The following is a 14035-nucleotide window of genomic DNA, read 5'->3' on the forward strand; positions in this document are numbered from 1 at the left end:
AGAAAACCTTCACATTATTCAGATTTCTGCTAATGGAAAAGCTCCATTAACTAGCACTTCTATATAAATAGGGTACATAGATAATTGATGATGTTCACAATGATTACTCTGAGGCACTGCAGGATCATCAAGTGCGTCTGACTCATCAGAGGAAAATTAAATTACATTCGGTGTCATTTCAGTGTTGAGTGTATATTATCTTTCTTTTATTCTTAGAAATGGATAATATGTGCACAGTCTCTATGGTAACTCCCTATAAGCCAGAATATGTGATTAACCTCATTTTCCAACCATGCCAGATAATAGGGAATTTATTGTATGGGGTTCATCGTAGCTGTCCTTTATGCAAATTCAACTTTTACTTTTTACCAGAAAAACAGCCATGTTTTAAAAGTTTTACTTCAGCACTGAGTAGACACACACAAATATTTTGGTCATTTGGATTGAAATGAATTCTCAAGATTAAAATGCGATATTATATTTGGGGAGGCATTACAGTACTCAATAACCAGGTATATACTTGGATAATGCTGCCTTGTACTTATTAATTTACCCTTCCTATAAGGGCATGCATTTCATCTTCACATTCATACTAAGTGTACTGAATTTATCATTCATAAACAATTCTTAGCTAGCCAAAGGATTTCATGTTTATTCTTCAGATTGATACCGGAAATATTCAGACATGGATATGGCTAAAGGTTTGTATTGGCTTCTAAGCAAAGACTCAAGAATATTCAAAGCTTTCTTTCAAAACTGCATAAAACTAGTTTGTTCCTTTAAACAAGTCAATTTACATCAGAGGTATAGAGAACTCACAATGTTATGTAATGAATGGCTGCCACCATTATCAATTACATAAGTAATATTTTCTTTTTGGTAGAATGTTTCACAGAGCTCCAGACTGGCACCATAAATTAGTCAGTAAGAAAAAATGTTTAATCACTTTCAGATGATAAATTTGAGACACTGATAAGAAACAAAGTTAAATTAGGTCAGAACTGAGATTAGATTATTTACCTATCCTGATATCTAGGCAGGGATAGATAGTGTCGGTCATTGACCTCAGAAGGATCTCTGATTCAGGTTATAAGCAAAATGAATAAAGAGGCAGTGGAAAGGGAAGCTGGAGCAGAACCTGGAGATGTAGCACATGCCTAGAAATGAGGTGTTTCATTTTGTAGTGTTTCTTTTGCTTTTCAAATTACAGAGACAATATAAATAGGCTGTTAAAACTATCACAGTCTAGAAATGTAAGGCCAACTTAATTTGATCTTGGCTAATGTATTTATTCTTTAATAAACTTTTCATTTTGGAATGATTGTAGAGGTACAGGAAAGTTACAAAGATAATAGAGAGTTCCCAGGTACACCTCAACCAGTTTCTCCCGTTGTTAACATCTTATAGTACCATGGTACATTTGTCACAATGAGGAACCCAGTATCGGTACTTTACTGTTACCTAGATTTCAGACTTTTTTCAGATGTCATTCATTTTTCCACTAATGTCCTTTTTCTGTTCTAGTATTCCATCTAGGACACAATAATCACTATGTCTCCTTAGCCTCCTCAGGTCTGGGCATTTTCTTAGACCTTTCTTGCGTCCCATGACCTCGACAGTCATGAGAAGCTATAGCAAGGTATTGCGTAGTATGTCCCTCATGCCCTCATATAGTAAGTTTTTCTGCATCTGTACTTAGTTATCTTTGTAGCCTAGTGAATAAGTGTTGCCATTAATAGCAGGAATAATTTTTCCCCTATAGACATTCGTCTTATTTATTACAATTCATTCCTGGAAATCACATTGTAAAGTAATTCTTAAAAGTAAATTGACTTTGCCCAAAGAATCATTGTTGTGACTGGGGTTATGTTTGTGACCAAAGACTTCACATCAAAAATCTATTACATATTTGACCGGTGTACCTCAATGATTGCCCTTTGTAATTATTTAAATGAAAAAAATTTAATTCCAAGTAATAACATTTTAGGTCATCAGAGGAATGTCAAGAGAGAGTCTAGCCTTGTTCCCAAACCACGTTGTGTCAGAATCACCATAGAGCTTTTACAGTACACATTTCGGGGCTCTGAGTATGGGAATTTGGAGTCTGGTGGGAGTGTATGTTATGGTAGAGCTCCTGCAGAGAGCTTCTCAACAAAGACTGAGAATTCCTGGCTTAATAATCAAAAGACTTAAGTTTCAGGATTGGAAAATCCAGAGCTCTGAGTAAGAAGGGTTGTTATTCACATTCCTCTACATGGAGTTTTAAAAGGGGAACAGTTTTTCCTAAATTCTCCCATGTGAAACTGAAAGAGGAGCAGTCCATGCACATTGTTTAGGAGGTTGGAGCTGTTTGGGAGTTTATACTTCTCAGCCTCTAGACTCTTCCATACCTCCCTAAACTGCCTGAGGAAAATGGTGTGGAGAGGTTGCGAGATGAGAGCTAATCAGAAAACAGTGCCTGGAACAGCTAAAAGCCATTGAAAAAATGTTATTTTGTAGTCTTAGGCTTGGGGAAAGGGACATTGACTGAAGGATCCCAAATATTTGATTTTCTAAAAAATAATTTATTATTAAATTTGTAGTGAGGTATGCTGTCTTTTGGGGAAAGATCTGCCTCTTCACTATTCTTTTCTTATGCCAACATCAATACCAATTGATTTTTTTGGAGTGGTAGGCATCTTCATGAGGCCCCTTAGGTAATGAATAATTGGGGATAGTACTCCACACATTTTTCAGGAAGATATTAATTTGCTACACAAAAATTTTCCTTATTCATTATTCTAAACATAATTCCTAATCCAGGATAATTGGGTCTCTCTCAAAACAGGAGATAGGTTATACTTAATCTTTTGAAAATTAACAAGTATAAAAGTAGAATTAAGTCTTCTAATTGAAGACAGTATCTAATCATTTTAGCTTTTATTTAAATGTTTTTCCATTTGTCCTGCTTTTGGTCACAATGACAACTAACTTTATGGTAAAATTCCATAAATAAAAATTAAGTTTTAATAAAAGTTAATATCAGTTGAAGACAATGTTTCAGGGGACTAAGATTATGGTGTCCTGTTGAGAAGTATCAAGCAGCCAAGAATATTTCAGAGCCATTGTTTTCCAAAAATATATATCTATTTGTTATTGTTAAATGATGTCACCATACTAACTGAAAAGAGAAATGTTTTGTATTTCACACAACTAATGTCATTTTCTTTCAACTCTGGCATGGATTCTGTGGCTTTATGCAAATCATCATTTTGCTTTTTAGTCTGAAACAAGTAGCAATATAATCAGTTGATAATCATCAACCTTACTCACAGAATTACGGTATAGGGTATCCAAGAATGTCAAGTTACTTTAAAATGGTTGTACAAATAAGAAATAATTGTGTACTCCCCCCAACTCACTTATTTATTAATTTGCAAGTTATTACTCTTACATTCTTACAGAATGAAGTTTGTGCAATAACTAACACAATTTTCTATTTAAATGCATGAAATTAATGAACATAAACTGAGAAAATAATTAATGCTAATAATTTAGTTACAGTTTTCTTAAATTTCTACATAATGCAGTTTATACATAATAATTTTTCACTTAGTCTAATAATCACTAAATTGTTTTATGACTTTATTAAGGTCCTTCCTTGGAAGGATTATAGGGCCTCTATTTGAAGTCGACCCCCGCCTCCTGTATAATTGCCTTTAGCAGCCTGCTCTCACCAAAGATGAGAATTCGCCACTTTCTTCCTGCATTCTCTGCATCTTAACTAGCAGAGTTGGGGTTGAAGGCATTTTTCCAGTATGCCTGAAGCAGTGCTATTACAAAGTATGTCCCTTCAACTCTTAAATGAAATACACAGTTTTAAATATGCCTATCATAGATGTATTCACACTTTAATACTTACAGGTTCGCATTTAGTTACAAGTTTGGGAAGCCACAAAAACAGAGCTATGTGCACACATCTTGGAGACTCAAGGGTCTCCTTCAAAACAGGAGATAGATTGTACCCAGTCAGGGGAAGTTGAATCTCAGTATTTTTTTGGTTGAGCACCTTTTTGCACACATAAGCACTTTTAATATAACTCATCTAAGTTTCCTTTGAAATTGCAAGGAGTGCATGTGCATTGTTCAAACACAACCACTCAGAACACGCACTGTGTTTTCAGTCCCTAAATCAATGTAAGATACACAGTTGCTTTCTTATGCATCTTCTCCAAATTTCTTGCTAGTTTGTGTGTGGCATTTTTCTCAACCAGCCATCTCTTTTCACCTAGCCCAGCCCATTGTGATTTAGAAAGTTTAGCAATGTAGCAAAAGAGGAAAAAACGGAGGCTAGAAAAGAAATGACAGGGCATAGGTTGACTTTGATCAGTGGTTTCCAAGCTAAATTCCACAGAAAGGTCAGTTGGGAGGGCCAACAAGAGAAGTGGGGGGCATCCAACTACCTCATCCAAATGCTGATTTTGAATTTGGAGGATCTTTAATCTAGTGCTTTCGGAAAACATGTGTCTTTGTTTACTAACCACTACCTATGTTAGAACACCGACATTCTATACTTTCTTTATCCTGTTTTTGTATTTTGTCAAAATGTGTTGATTCAATCTGCTAACAGGCTAGGTAGAGCTAGAGATGGTAAGGAACGAGGAAGTGCTTGTGTGTGGTGTGTGCCTATGTGTAGAAGGTGCACTGTGTTCATTTTGAGTGTAGAATAAGACCCAGATCAGTTATACCTGAGTAGGTAAAATAAAACACATCCTCCCACCCTGTGTGAGATGCCCATCTAATTGCATTTTGACTTCTGTAGTAAAGATGTTTGCCTAGCCATCTTTAAATGTAGAACTTATTCCCTCTTTGTAGTTTATAAATTGATCTTTTTACTTTTGTGACCAAAACCAATATAAATACATTGTGTGAAATTCTGAAAGAACAAACAAGCTAAAAAAGAAATACTACTCTCGCCTACACAAGGATAAGGCTGATAAGTAACAATAAAAAAGAATATAATCATTGGGATGAATTATTAAGTAACTTCCTCAAATTGTGTTAGAGTTGAGTTTATTATTTCCCTGGTAATATCTTTAAAGTGGAACTGAAACATTAAAAAAAAATCGCTCAAAGGTGTTACCTATAGATTAAATTAAGAGTTTAAACAGTATTTAACTAGCATGCACTGTTTTCCACTTTAGGTTGTTGTATTTGGAACGTAAGATTTGCCTGGCTGAAATAATTCATATCAGTGGTTTTCAAACTGTTTTTTACAGATTTCTTAGAATTGCTATAGGGGCCAGCATGAGGGACAAAGAAAACAAAGCGGACAGGATTCCTAACTCCCTTGTTTCAACCCAGGCAACCCCACATTTATCTCTTTTGTACATCACAGTTCTGCTTAGAGTTTCCATTAAGAGGCATCCCAATGCTAAAGAGAAAACAAAAAACTGAAAATCCCCAGCCTGGATCAAACTTTATTACAAAGGACTGACTCCTAGAGTTTCTTCCATACAGAACCTAAATTGTAGATTTTCATAAACTAATTTTAGTATCAAAATGTGAAACTGAATCTGTAAGTTAATAAATGTATATACTTTATAATGCTTACTGCTGAGGATACTAAACAAAATATGATGGTTCTTATTGTTAATATACTTTAGGGCAATTAAATATTACGTACAGAGAATACAATGACAATCAGCATGTGAATGAAAGCATGCTAAATGGTAACCTAACTGTGGGTTGCTTAGAGAGTGAGGATGCATAGGAAGGTGGTTCTTGAGATTTTTTTAGTTAAAAATAATATGTAAAAAATTTTAATAACATTTCTTATGGGAATTTTTAAATTATAAGAGTAATACCTGTATGCTGTAACAAGTTCTGAGTTTGTAAGAACAAATGGGAGCTGATTGGGTACAGGACATGGTAGTAGCCATGGTGGTTGGTTGTTGGCTTCAAGCAGACATGGGGCACTCCATGTAGGAGTGAGATATATTGTGGCTTTCCAGGCCACATTAAGAAATCTGAAATTTAATCTGCAGATAGATACAAGGAAATATTGAAATGTGTGTTATTTAAATGACATAATCAGATTTGTGTCTTAGAACAGTGGTCCCCAACCTTTTTGGCACCAGGAACTGGTTTCATGTCAGACTAGGAGTGGGGGATGGTTTGGGGTGATCCAAGTGCATTGCATTTATTATGCACTTTATTTCTATTATTACATTGTAATATATAATGAAATATTATATAACTCACCATAATGTAGAATCACTGAGAGCCCTGAGCTTGTTTTCCTGCAACTAGACAGTACCATCAGGGGGTGATGGGGGACAGTGACAGATCATCAGGCATTAGATTCTCATAAGGAATGCACAACCTAGATCCCTCACATACGCAGTTCACAATAGGGTTCACACTCCTATGACTGTCTACTGCTGCCGCCAGTCTGACAGGAGGCAGAACCCAGGTGGTAATGCGAGCGATAGGGAGCACCTGTAAATACAGATGAGGCCACTCACCTCCTGCTGTGCAGCCCAGTTCCGTGGCCCAGGGGTTGGGGACTCCTGCCTTAGAAGATCATTCTGACAGCAATGTGCAGAGTGGACTATAAGGGGACAAGAATGTAAATGAGGAAACAAGTCAATCCCCTTACAAGGATCTAAGTGAGAAATGATGATGGCTTCAACCAAGTTAGCAATGGAGATGGGGAAGAATGGGGGCAGATCCAAATGAGACAAAAAGAAATGTCAAAAGTCCCTAAGTGGTTGAATGTGGGGACTGAAGGAGAGGGAAGGAACAAGGATGACTTCTGCATTCCACCAATGCATCTGGATGCATGGCCAGTGTCATTCCTGACATGAAGATAAAAGAGCACAGATGTTTGGGATAGTCAATGAAGATGGTTATATATGTTGTTCCATGAAAATGTGTGATCTGGATCTGAAAGTGTATAGGTTAAGAGCACAAGCCACTGTGTTCACATCTTTACCTACCATGTCCTAGCTATGTGGCCCTGAACCTCCAAGGCTATTTCTTCACCTATAAAATGGGAAAAATATTAACACCTACCCCTTAGGGTTGTAGTGAGGTACTTTAGAGTATAGCCCGTAGTGAAAATTTCATGCATGTTATCAAATATTGTTAATTTTTATTCTCCTCAGACCTCAGTTTCCTCATCTGTAAGCTCATGAAAGGGGAGGGGAATTGTGCTGGATTACATGACTGGAGTCATAGTTTACCCGTAAAGTTTTTCATTCTAGTATGTCTGCTCTCTATTTACAAGTGTGTAAACAAACAGTTTTACTCAAAAATGTTCATCATTTCTAGGAACTTGCCACATCAGACTCAGATTCCCCAACAGCAGACTACAGGTGAGTGCTAAGAATAATAAATTGATGTTTATGAATGAATCTAATAGATTAAAAGATAATTATGGCAGTACATAATTTATGAAGCTTTAGCTTCACTAAATAAGGCAAAACACTTGTGTCATTCCTTAATCAGACTTAAAACCTCAGAATAATAGCTTAGATTATTACATAGATTGGCATCAGAATGATAAACACAGGGTAAATGATCTTAGAGCAAAAGCATCCATGGAGGTCCTGTCTAATTAAGGAAGACTGAATGAAACCCCTTTCCTTCAGTGAAGCTCCCTATTCTTCTGCTTGGTATGAAAGATTCTTAGCTTGGATGCATCCAGGATTTGTCTCAGTAAGTGAGCAGCTTGAAACTGACTCTCACAAAAGGAAACCATTGTGGCTAATCACTGAGGCTTCAGGGGGATAAATGAGAAATGGCTGGCCTGGTTTTAAAGCCGCTTTAAAAAGCTGTTATAACATGACCAATGACAACAAGATGGCGGACAATTCTCCTTGGATTATTCTATTTCCCTAAGACTTGCTTTCTTTATTTCTTTCAAGTGTCCCTAAAAATTTTCCACAGCCAATTATTTCATTCATCTATATACTGAGTAGATAACTTATTCATGATTGTCTTCTAATTAGTGGTCGATTCCTAGTTCTAATTGCCAGGCAACCATTAATGCCTTTGTAGCTCTTTTGGAAAAGCAAGAGAAGTTTTAAAAATCTAAGTTGGGTGTGGAATTCTGAGTATGAATAGTGGCATTGTGGTAGGGAAACTATTAAGTAAGTCTCTTAAAAACTTCAGGCACATACAGAAATGTATTGGATGTTTTCATTCAGAAATTATCTTCTCTATTACTGCTTTCGTGAATTTAAGGAGATTTTCGTTTGACAACTTTTCAAAGATTTGAGGCAAGTATAATGAAATTGTTCATCAGATTTTAATTACAAGATAATGTTTATCAGAATTTTTCCCTACAATTTTGATTACTTGTTTTAATTAAATGCTAACATGTTTCAACAAGACTGTTCAATATATTGATGTGTTGGTGCTACTTTGTAAGCATTCAGAAGATTGATGAAGGAACAGACTTTGTTATAAAAATGAGTCACCTAAAAAGAGAAAAAAGATAAATGAATCCCTACTACCACTAATTTCACGGCTATTTTTTTAAAGGAAAATTTCTAAAAGAATACTTCTACGATAGAAATGATAGAACTTCTTCATTATTAACCTTGTAGCTTCCATCTCTCCTAAGATGTCTATCTTCTGATTCTTAATTATTTCAGGCATGGAGTGAGTAGGAAGGAGGCAATTTCTAGAAAAACAGTAAATATTTATTTTGAGTATTTAAAAATCCAGATATTACTTACTTACCCACTAGGGGAATTAGGAAACTTGAGTAGATGATATTAGGGCAATTTGTTTAGTAGTCACATAGATTTTTTAGCAAGTACTCTTGTTAACTTGCTACATTTTAGTAATACAGAGCATTTCCAAATACAAGGACAATTTATGCCTAAACAAATATAAGAGCCAAAGAGTTTTCCTAGGGGATTTTAAGGTTGTTTAACCAAATTTATAAAATTATTTTTCTGAAACAGATTTTTAGGGAGCAGGTATTTTGCTTGAGTGAAGAAAGCTTTGCTCTCCTTTTTAGTTAATACTAGAGCCTATTACCTTCTTGTTTTCTTACATTTTTCTGCAATTTGGATCATATTATTGACTAAAGTACACTATCTCCTCTTGGTTGTTTTGTTGTTATTGTTTTTTTTAGTGAGTCCCCAAAATATCTTAAGTGCCAAAGGGAGAGAGACCACCCTAGCATTTTTTTATAATTATGAAAGATTGGTGTGTTTGTGCCTCTGGTACATTTAAAACTAAATGGAGGCTGGGTGTGATGGCTTACGCCTGTAATCCCAGCACTTTGGGAGGCCAAGGCAGGTGGATCACCTGAGGTCAGGAGTTCAAGACCAGCCTGCCTGACATGGCGAAGCCCCATCTCTACTAAAAAAATACAAAAATTAGCTGGGCATGGTGGCATACACCTGTAATCCCAGCTACTTGGGAGGCTGAGGCAGAAAAATCACTTGAACCTGGGAGGTGGAGGTTGCAGTGAGCCAAGATTGTGCCATTGTACTCCAGCCTGGGCAACAGAGTGAGACTCTGAAAAAATAAAATAAAATAAAAAAATAAAAAACTAAATGGAGGCATGCCTCCTGGAGAGAAGGGCTAATGGGCAGTTTACCTTCCTTATTTCCATTCTGTTCATTTAAATGAAAAAGTTTATTTCTCAATTTCTAAATTCTTCTATCTGCAAATGCATGGATTCAGTGCTGTTTATATATTTTTGTGAGTACGGCAGCTTTTCTTTTCTTTTACCCTGATTATCCTAATACTGCAAAGAGGCAGCTACATTTATGCATGATTATCATCAAACAGTAACTGGAGTTTTCCAAGTACCACAGAACATTATGCCCATGTCAGTTTTCTTTATGAAGGTAATTTAGGCACAAGAGTTTGTGTCTTGGATATCAAGTAATTTCATTTGTAGCTACCTATATGGAATTTATCAGGGGAAAGTATATCCTGAAGTTTTTTTTTTTTTTTTTTTTTTTCATTTAGTTCCTTGTTTTCTTTGAAATTCCCATCAAAGCTTTAAGAAATGAACTAGCTGATGGTGTTGTGTTCCTGGACTTGAGCACTAGCTGGGATAATAGAGCAGTTAAAAGCTGACAATCGCACTAACTTTTGGACTAGGCCCAAACCATTAGGTTTGATGCCCCTTCAGGTTTTCTCATTTTCTCTGCCCTAGCAGCCCACATGATATTTTTTTAAAAGCCATGATTAAAAGGTACAGTTATACATCCTGCAGTCAACTTCCATTCTTTTTGTTTATTGTGGGAGGAATTTTCAGACTGTACCTTTTGGGAAATACAAAATATTATAGCTCTGGTCCAAGAAGAAGACTGATTTAGAATTTTTTCTTTTGTTTTCTGTTTTTTAAAAACACCAAATACAGAGAAATAATGCAATGTAATTATTTTACATTGTATTAAGAAGATGGAAACTTTCTCCTTGCCATAATTTGCTTTGCTCAAAGTCTAAAAGTATCCATGCCCTGACTAACTCCTGCCCATATTCATTCTTACACATTGCAGGTAAATGGTATCCCTGAAGAAAGAAAACTGACTGAAGCAATGAATTTATAATCAGACAATATAGCAGTTATATCACATTTCTTTTCTCTTCCAATAATGCATGAGCTTTTCTGGCATATGTTATGCATGTTGGCAGTATTAAGTGTATACCAAATAATACAATATAACTTTCATTTTACTAATGTATTTTTTTTGTACTTAAAGCATTTTTGACAATTTGTAAAACATTGATGACTTTATATTTGTTACAATAAAAGCTGATCTTTAAAATAAATATTATTAATGAAGCCTAATTACTGGTGAAATTTACTTCAATAAAGTATTTGCTTCCTATTTAGTAGAAATCTTTTAATCGCTAGAAACAGGTTTATGTGTTCATTCTCATTCCACAAGACTTTATTTAGTGCTTCCTATAAATATATAAAATGCCTGTGCCTCAGTGTTCCAGTTGAGCAACCTATTTAAATAATACTTTAACTCTTGTGGCCTGTAAATCCTGTTGTTTTATATACCACTTGGAGTGTTTTCGAATAAACCTAGTTTTATGGATTGTGAAACTGATGACACCCAATCACTCAGGGCAGCCCAGGTTGCATACTTACCTGACTTCATAATCAGATATTTGGTGGTTTTTTTTTTTCTTTAGCTACACGTACTGGAATGGGAGGATATTTGGATCTAGAAGCAAGATAGGAGCTGTTACACAAAAAGAGAATAGTTACTGCTAATGTGACATCAGTTAGCTCCAAAACCCCAGAGTACCCTGCAGTAACTCTTTTATGTTCAAGGCTCTATAGTTTTGGCCGGCTTCACACATCTTGGATACTACTGGATCAGTGTGGCTATCACATCACCTGACAGGACAGCTTTCCTTGCAGACTGGACTAGCTGGAAAACCTTCTCTTAATCTACTTCGGGCAAATTTTTGTGTCACCTATTAGGTGGCCAGAGGTCACAAAAATTCCGAAATCCAGAAAGATTCCCTGTTAATGTTAGGTACCGTAACTTGTTTTCCACTTAGGGAGAATGGTCTGTCATATCGTTGACATTAGAACCTCCTTCTTCTTTCTAGGACAGAGGATGAAGGTTCTCTTATTTCTTAAAGATGTATCTCTTACTCTAATTTCTTCCTAAGTTAACTAAGGCGTTGCCACTTGCTGTTCTCCAGGAGTAATCAGCTTGAGGTTGTAAATGTATTGCATCAGAGCCATGGCCTAGGAGGAATGCAATGTTGTCAAGGCTCCAGAGGACCAGATTTTGGCACAGACGCAGAGTAAACAAACTGTTGCTCTTGCCAGGTGAAATCAAACTGCTTCTAATAGTCCAAGTGAGCAAGAATAAAGTAATGCACGATCGACATATCATGGACTATAGATCAGAAATCAGGAACTTTATTCATCTATTCTGGTAAAGAAGCCATTTGGAGATTGCAAAGTGCAGTTGGAGTTAGCATTGGTTTTTGCACTGACCATATTGAGGTATTGAATGGGGAGAGAAATCATTGGCCAGCATCTTACAAATCTTTAATAATAGCTTTAATCGCTGCAGTTCCCCATGAAAAAGTGATCTTGCTTCTGACTTAATATTTTGATGGGGAAAAGAGTCCAGATAATTTCCCCTTGGTTGATGCTACCCTAATAGTCCTTAAGGACTATTAAGGTTTTTTGTTGTTGTTGTTGTTGTTGTTGTTTTAACAAAGTGAGGATTCTGCCACATGCTGAGGATTTCTTTTCTATCCCAACTATACTCTCCTAGTGGGCAAATGACTATATGGTAAGTTTTGGGTCCTGATGGTAAACTTAAAACACCTTTTCAGTTAGCCAGCATAATCCCTTGCCCTAAAATACTGACTATAGTGGTTCTCTACATTTTCAGGAATTCAAGTAAACTCAGATTTAGATTCCAAATAACTCCTAAAAGTTTGTGGCTTTTCCATCCTCCAGGGTATATTTACCCATATACATGACAGCGTCTCTTTGAGGAAGGTCTAGGTTCAATTTCCACATGGTGTGTACCTAAGGTTACGGGATTTCCCAGGTTCCAGGTTCCACAGGTTCCATGTCTATAAATTGATTCTTTAGAATTGACTAAGGGACCATGATTCTTTTAAACATTGACCTTAGTAAGGCCTTCTCCCACCAAACTTGTGTGTTTATTTCTATCCCCCTTCAGTACTTGGAGGCTACATCAGTAATGGTACTGGGCAGTGAGCAACAAGGAATTGTTGATCTTTAGACAGAAGTGCCAATGGCAGTAATGAAATTGAAAGCCCCTAAACATTTATTTAGGTCAAAATATGCATTAAAAATTCACATCTGTAAGTCTACACTGATGACAGAAAAGAGCACTAAGTAAAGCTATTAAGGCTAAATTTGAGGCTAAGAGAATACTTAGAAGAAAATTAAATAGAAAATAACATCAAGGTCAGTGCCTCCAAGTACATACATAGCAAACAGGTGAGGTGAGTGACACTTGGGATCAATGGTCCAAGATCTCAGCTATTCTCATATCTCGACCATACCAATTAAGGATGAATAAAAGCCTTTAAGCAAGCCATCCAAAAATAGGGCAGCTTCAAAAATTTGCATTTCAGAATTTCCTATGAAACACCGCTACCATTTGCTTACTTACTGAATGCCTAATATGTTACTATAAGTCAGAGAGTGTTCTAAGGATGCAATGGTGAGCCAAATTAGACATAGGCTTGTTCTCGAGGAGTTTGCATTCTACTGGAAAAGACAGATATTAAGTCATCGTACAAATAAATGTAAAAAAAAATACAACCGTAATAGTGATAAATGCTATGAGGGAATGTAATTGATGCTATAAAAGTTTATCACAGCAGGACTTGACCTAGTCAGCAAGGTCAGAGAAGCTTCCCTAAAGTTCGGTTGATACCAAAAGAATGAGTAGTAAATGCTAAGATGAAAAGAAACTATCAACAGAGTAAACAGACAACCTACAGAATGGGAGAAAATTTTTGCAATCTATACATCTGACAAAGGTCTAATATCCAGCATCTATAAGGAACTTAAATTTACTAGAAAAAAAAATTAAAAAGTGGGCAAAGGACATGAATAGACAATTGTCAAAAGATGACGTACATGTAGCCAACAAACGTGAAAAAAAGCTGGCCAGGTGCAGTGGTTCAAGCCTGTAATCGCAGCTCTTTGGGAGGCTGAGGCGGGCAGATCACTTGAGGGGTAGTCAGGAGTTCAAGACCAGCCTGGCCAACATGGTAAAACCCCATCTCTACTAAAAATACAAAAATTATCTGGCCATGGTGGCAGGCACCTGTAATCCAAGCTACTTGGGAGGCTGAGGCAAGAGAATCACTTAAACCCAGGAGATGGAAGTTGCAGTGAGCCGAGATCGTGCCACTGCACTCCAGTCTGGGCAACAGGGCGAGAAAAGCTCAACATCACTGATTGTTAGAGAAATGCAAATCAAAACCACAATGAGATACCATCTCACACCAGTCAGAATGGCTATTATTACAAAAAAGTCAAAAAATAACAGAT

The 14035-nt window shown here is 36.3% G+C and overlaps 2 protein-coding genes across 16 annotated transcripts in view; one reads left to right on the forward strand and one right to left on the reverse strand.

Annotated features, from left to right (window-relative positions):
• Positions 1-10807, forward strand: part of SGCE (sarcoglycan epsilon) — a 70765-nt gene extending 59958 nt beyond the window's left edge. For 7 of the 12 annotated variants that reach the window (XM_055272676.2, XM_055272679.2, XM_055272673.2 and 4 more), the window contains 2 exons: positions 7315-7358; positions 10515-10807. In XM_055272676.2, coding sequence (XP_055128651.1) covers positions 7315-7358; positions 10515-10531 — 61 coding nt within the window. In that variant the 3' untranslated portion in view covers positions 10532-10807. Of the gene's footprint in view, positions 1-7314; positions 7359-8229; positions 8265-10514 lie in introns of all 12 variants that reach the window. The other 5 variants (XM_055272678.2, XM_063634776.1, XM_055272675.2 and 2 more) reach the window with 1 other exon arrangement.
• Positions 1-14035, reverse strand: part of CASD1 (CAS1 domain containing 1) — a 128282-nt gene that overhangs the window by 38779 nt on the left and 75468 nt on the right. Inside the window, exons 18-20 of one of the 4 annotated variants that reach the window (XR_010119605.1) lie at positions 11117-11192; positions 8588-8671; positions 8276-8465 (exon numbers count right to left, since the gene is read on the reverse strand). The exons of 2 other annotated variants lie outside the window; for them this stretch is intronic. Coding sequence is in view for 1 of the 2 variants with exons in the window: in XM_063634708.1 (XP_063490778.1) it covers positions 11157-11192 (36 nt within the window). In the remaining variant the exon portion in view is untranslated. Of the gene's footprint in view, positions 1-8274; positions 8672-11116; positions 11193-14035 lie in introns of those variants that run through there. One more of the 4 variants, XM_063634708.1, reaches the window with a different exon arrangement.

The sequence above is a fragment of the Symphalangus syndactylus genome, chromosome 3, assembly GCF_028878055.3.
Source record: "Symphalangus syndactylus isolate Jambi chromosome 3, NHGRI_mSymSyn1-v2.1_pri, whole genome shotgun sequence".
Lineage (NCBI taxonomy): Eukaryota > Metazoa > Chordata > Mammalia > Primates > Hylobatidae > Symphalangus > Symphalangus syndactylus.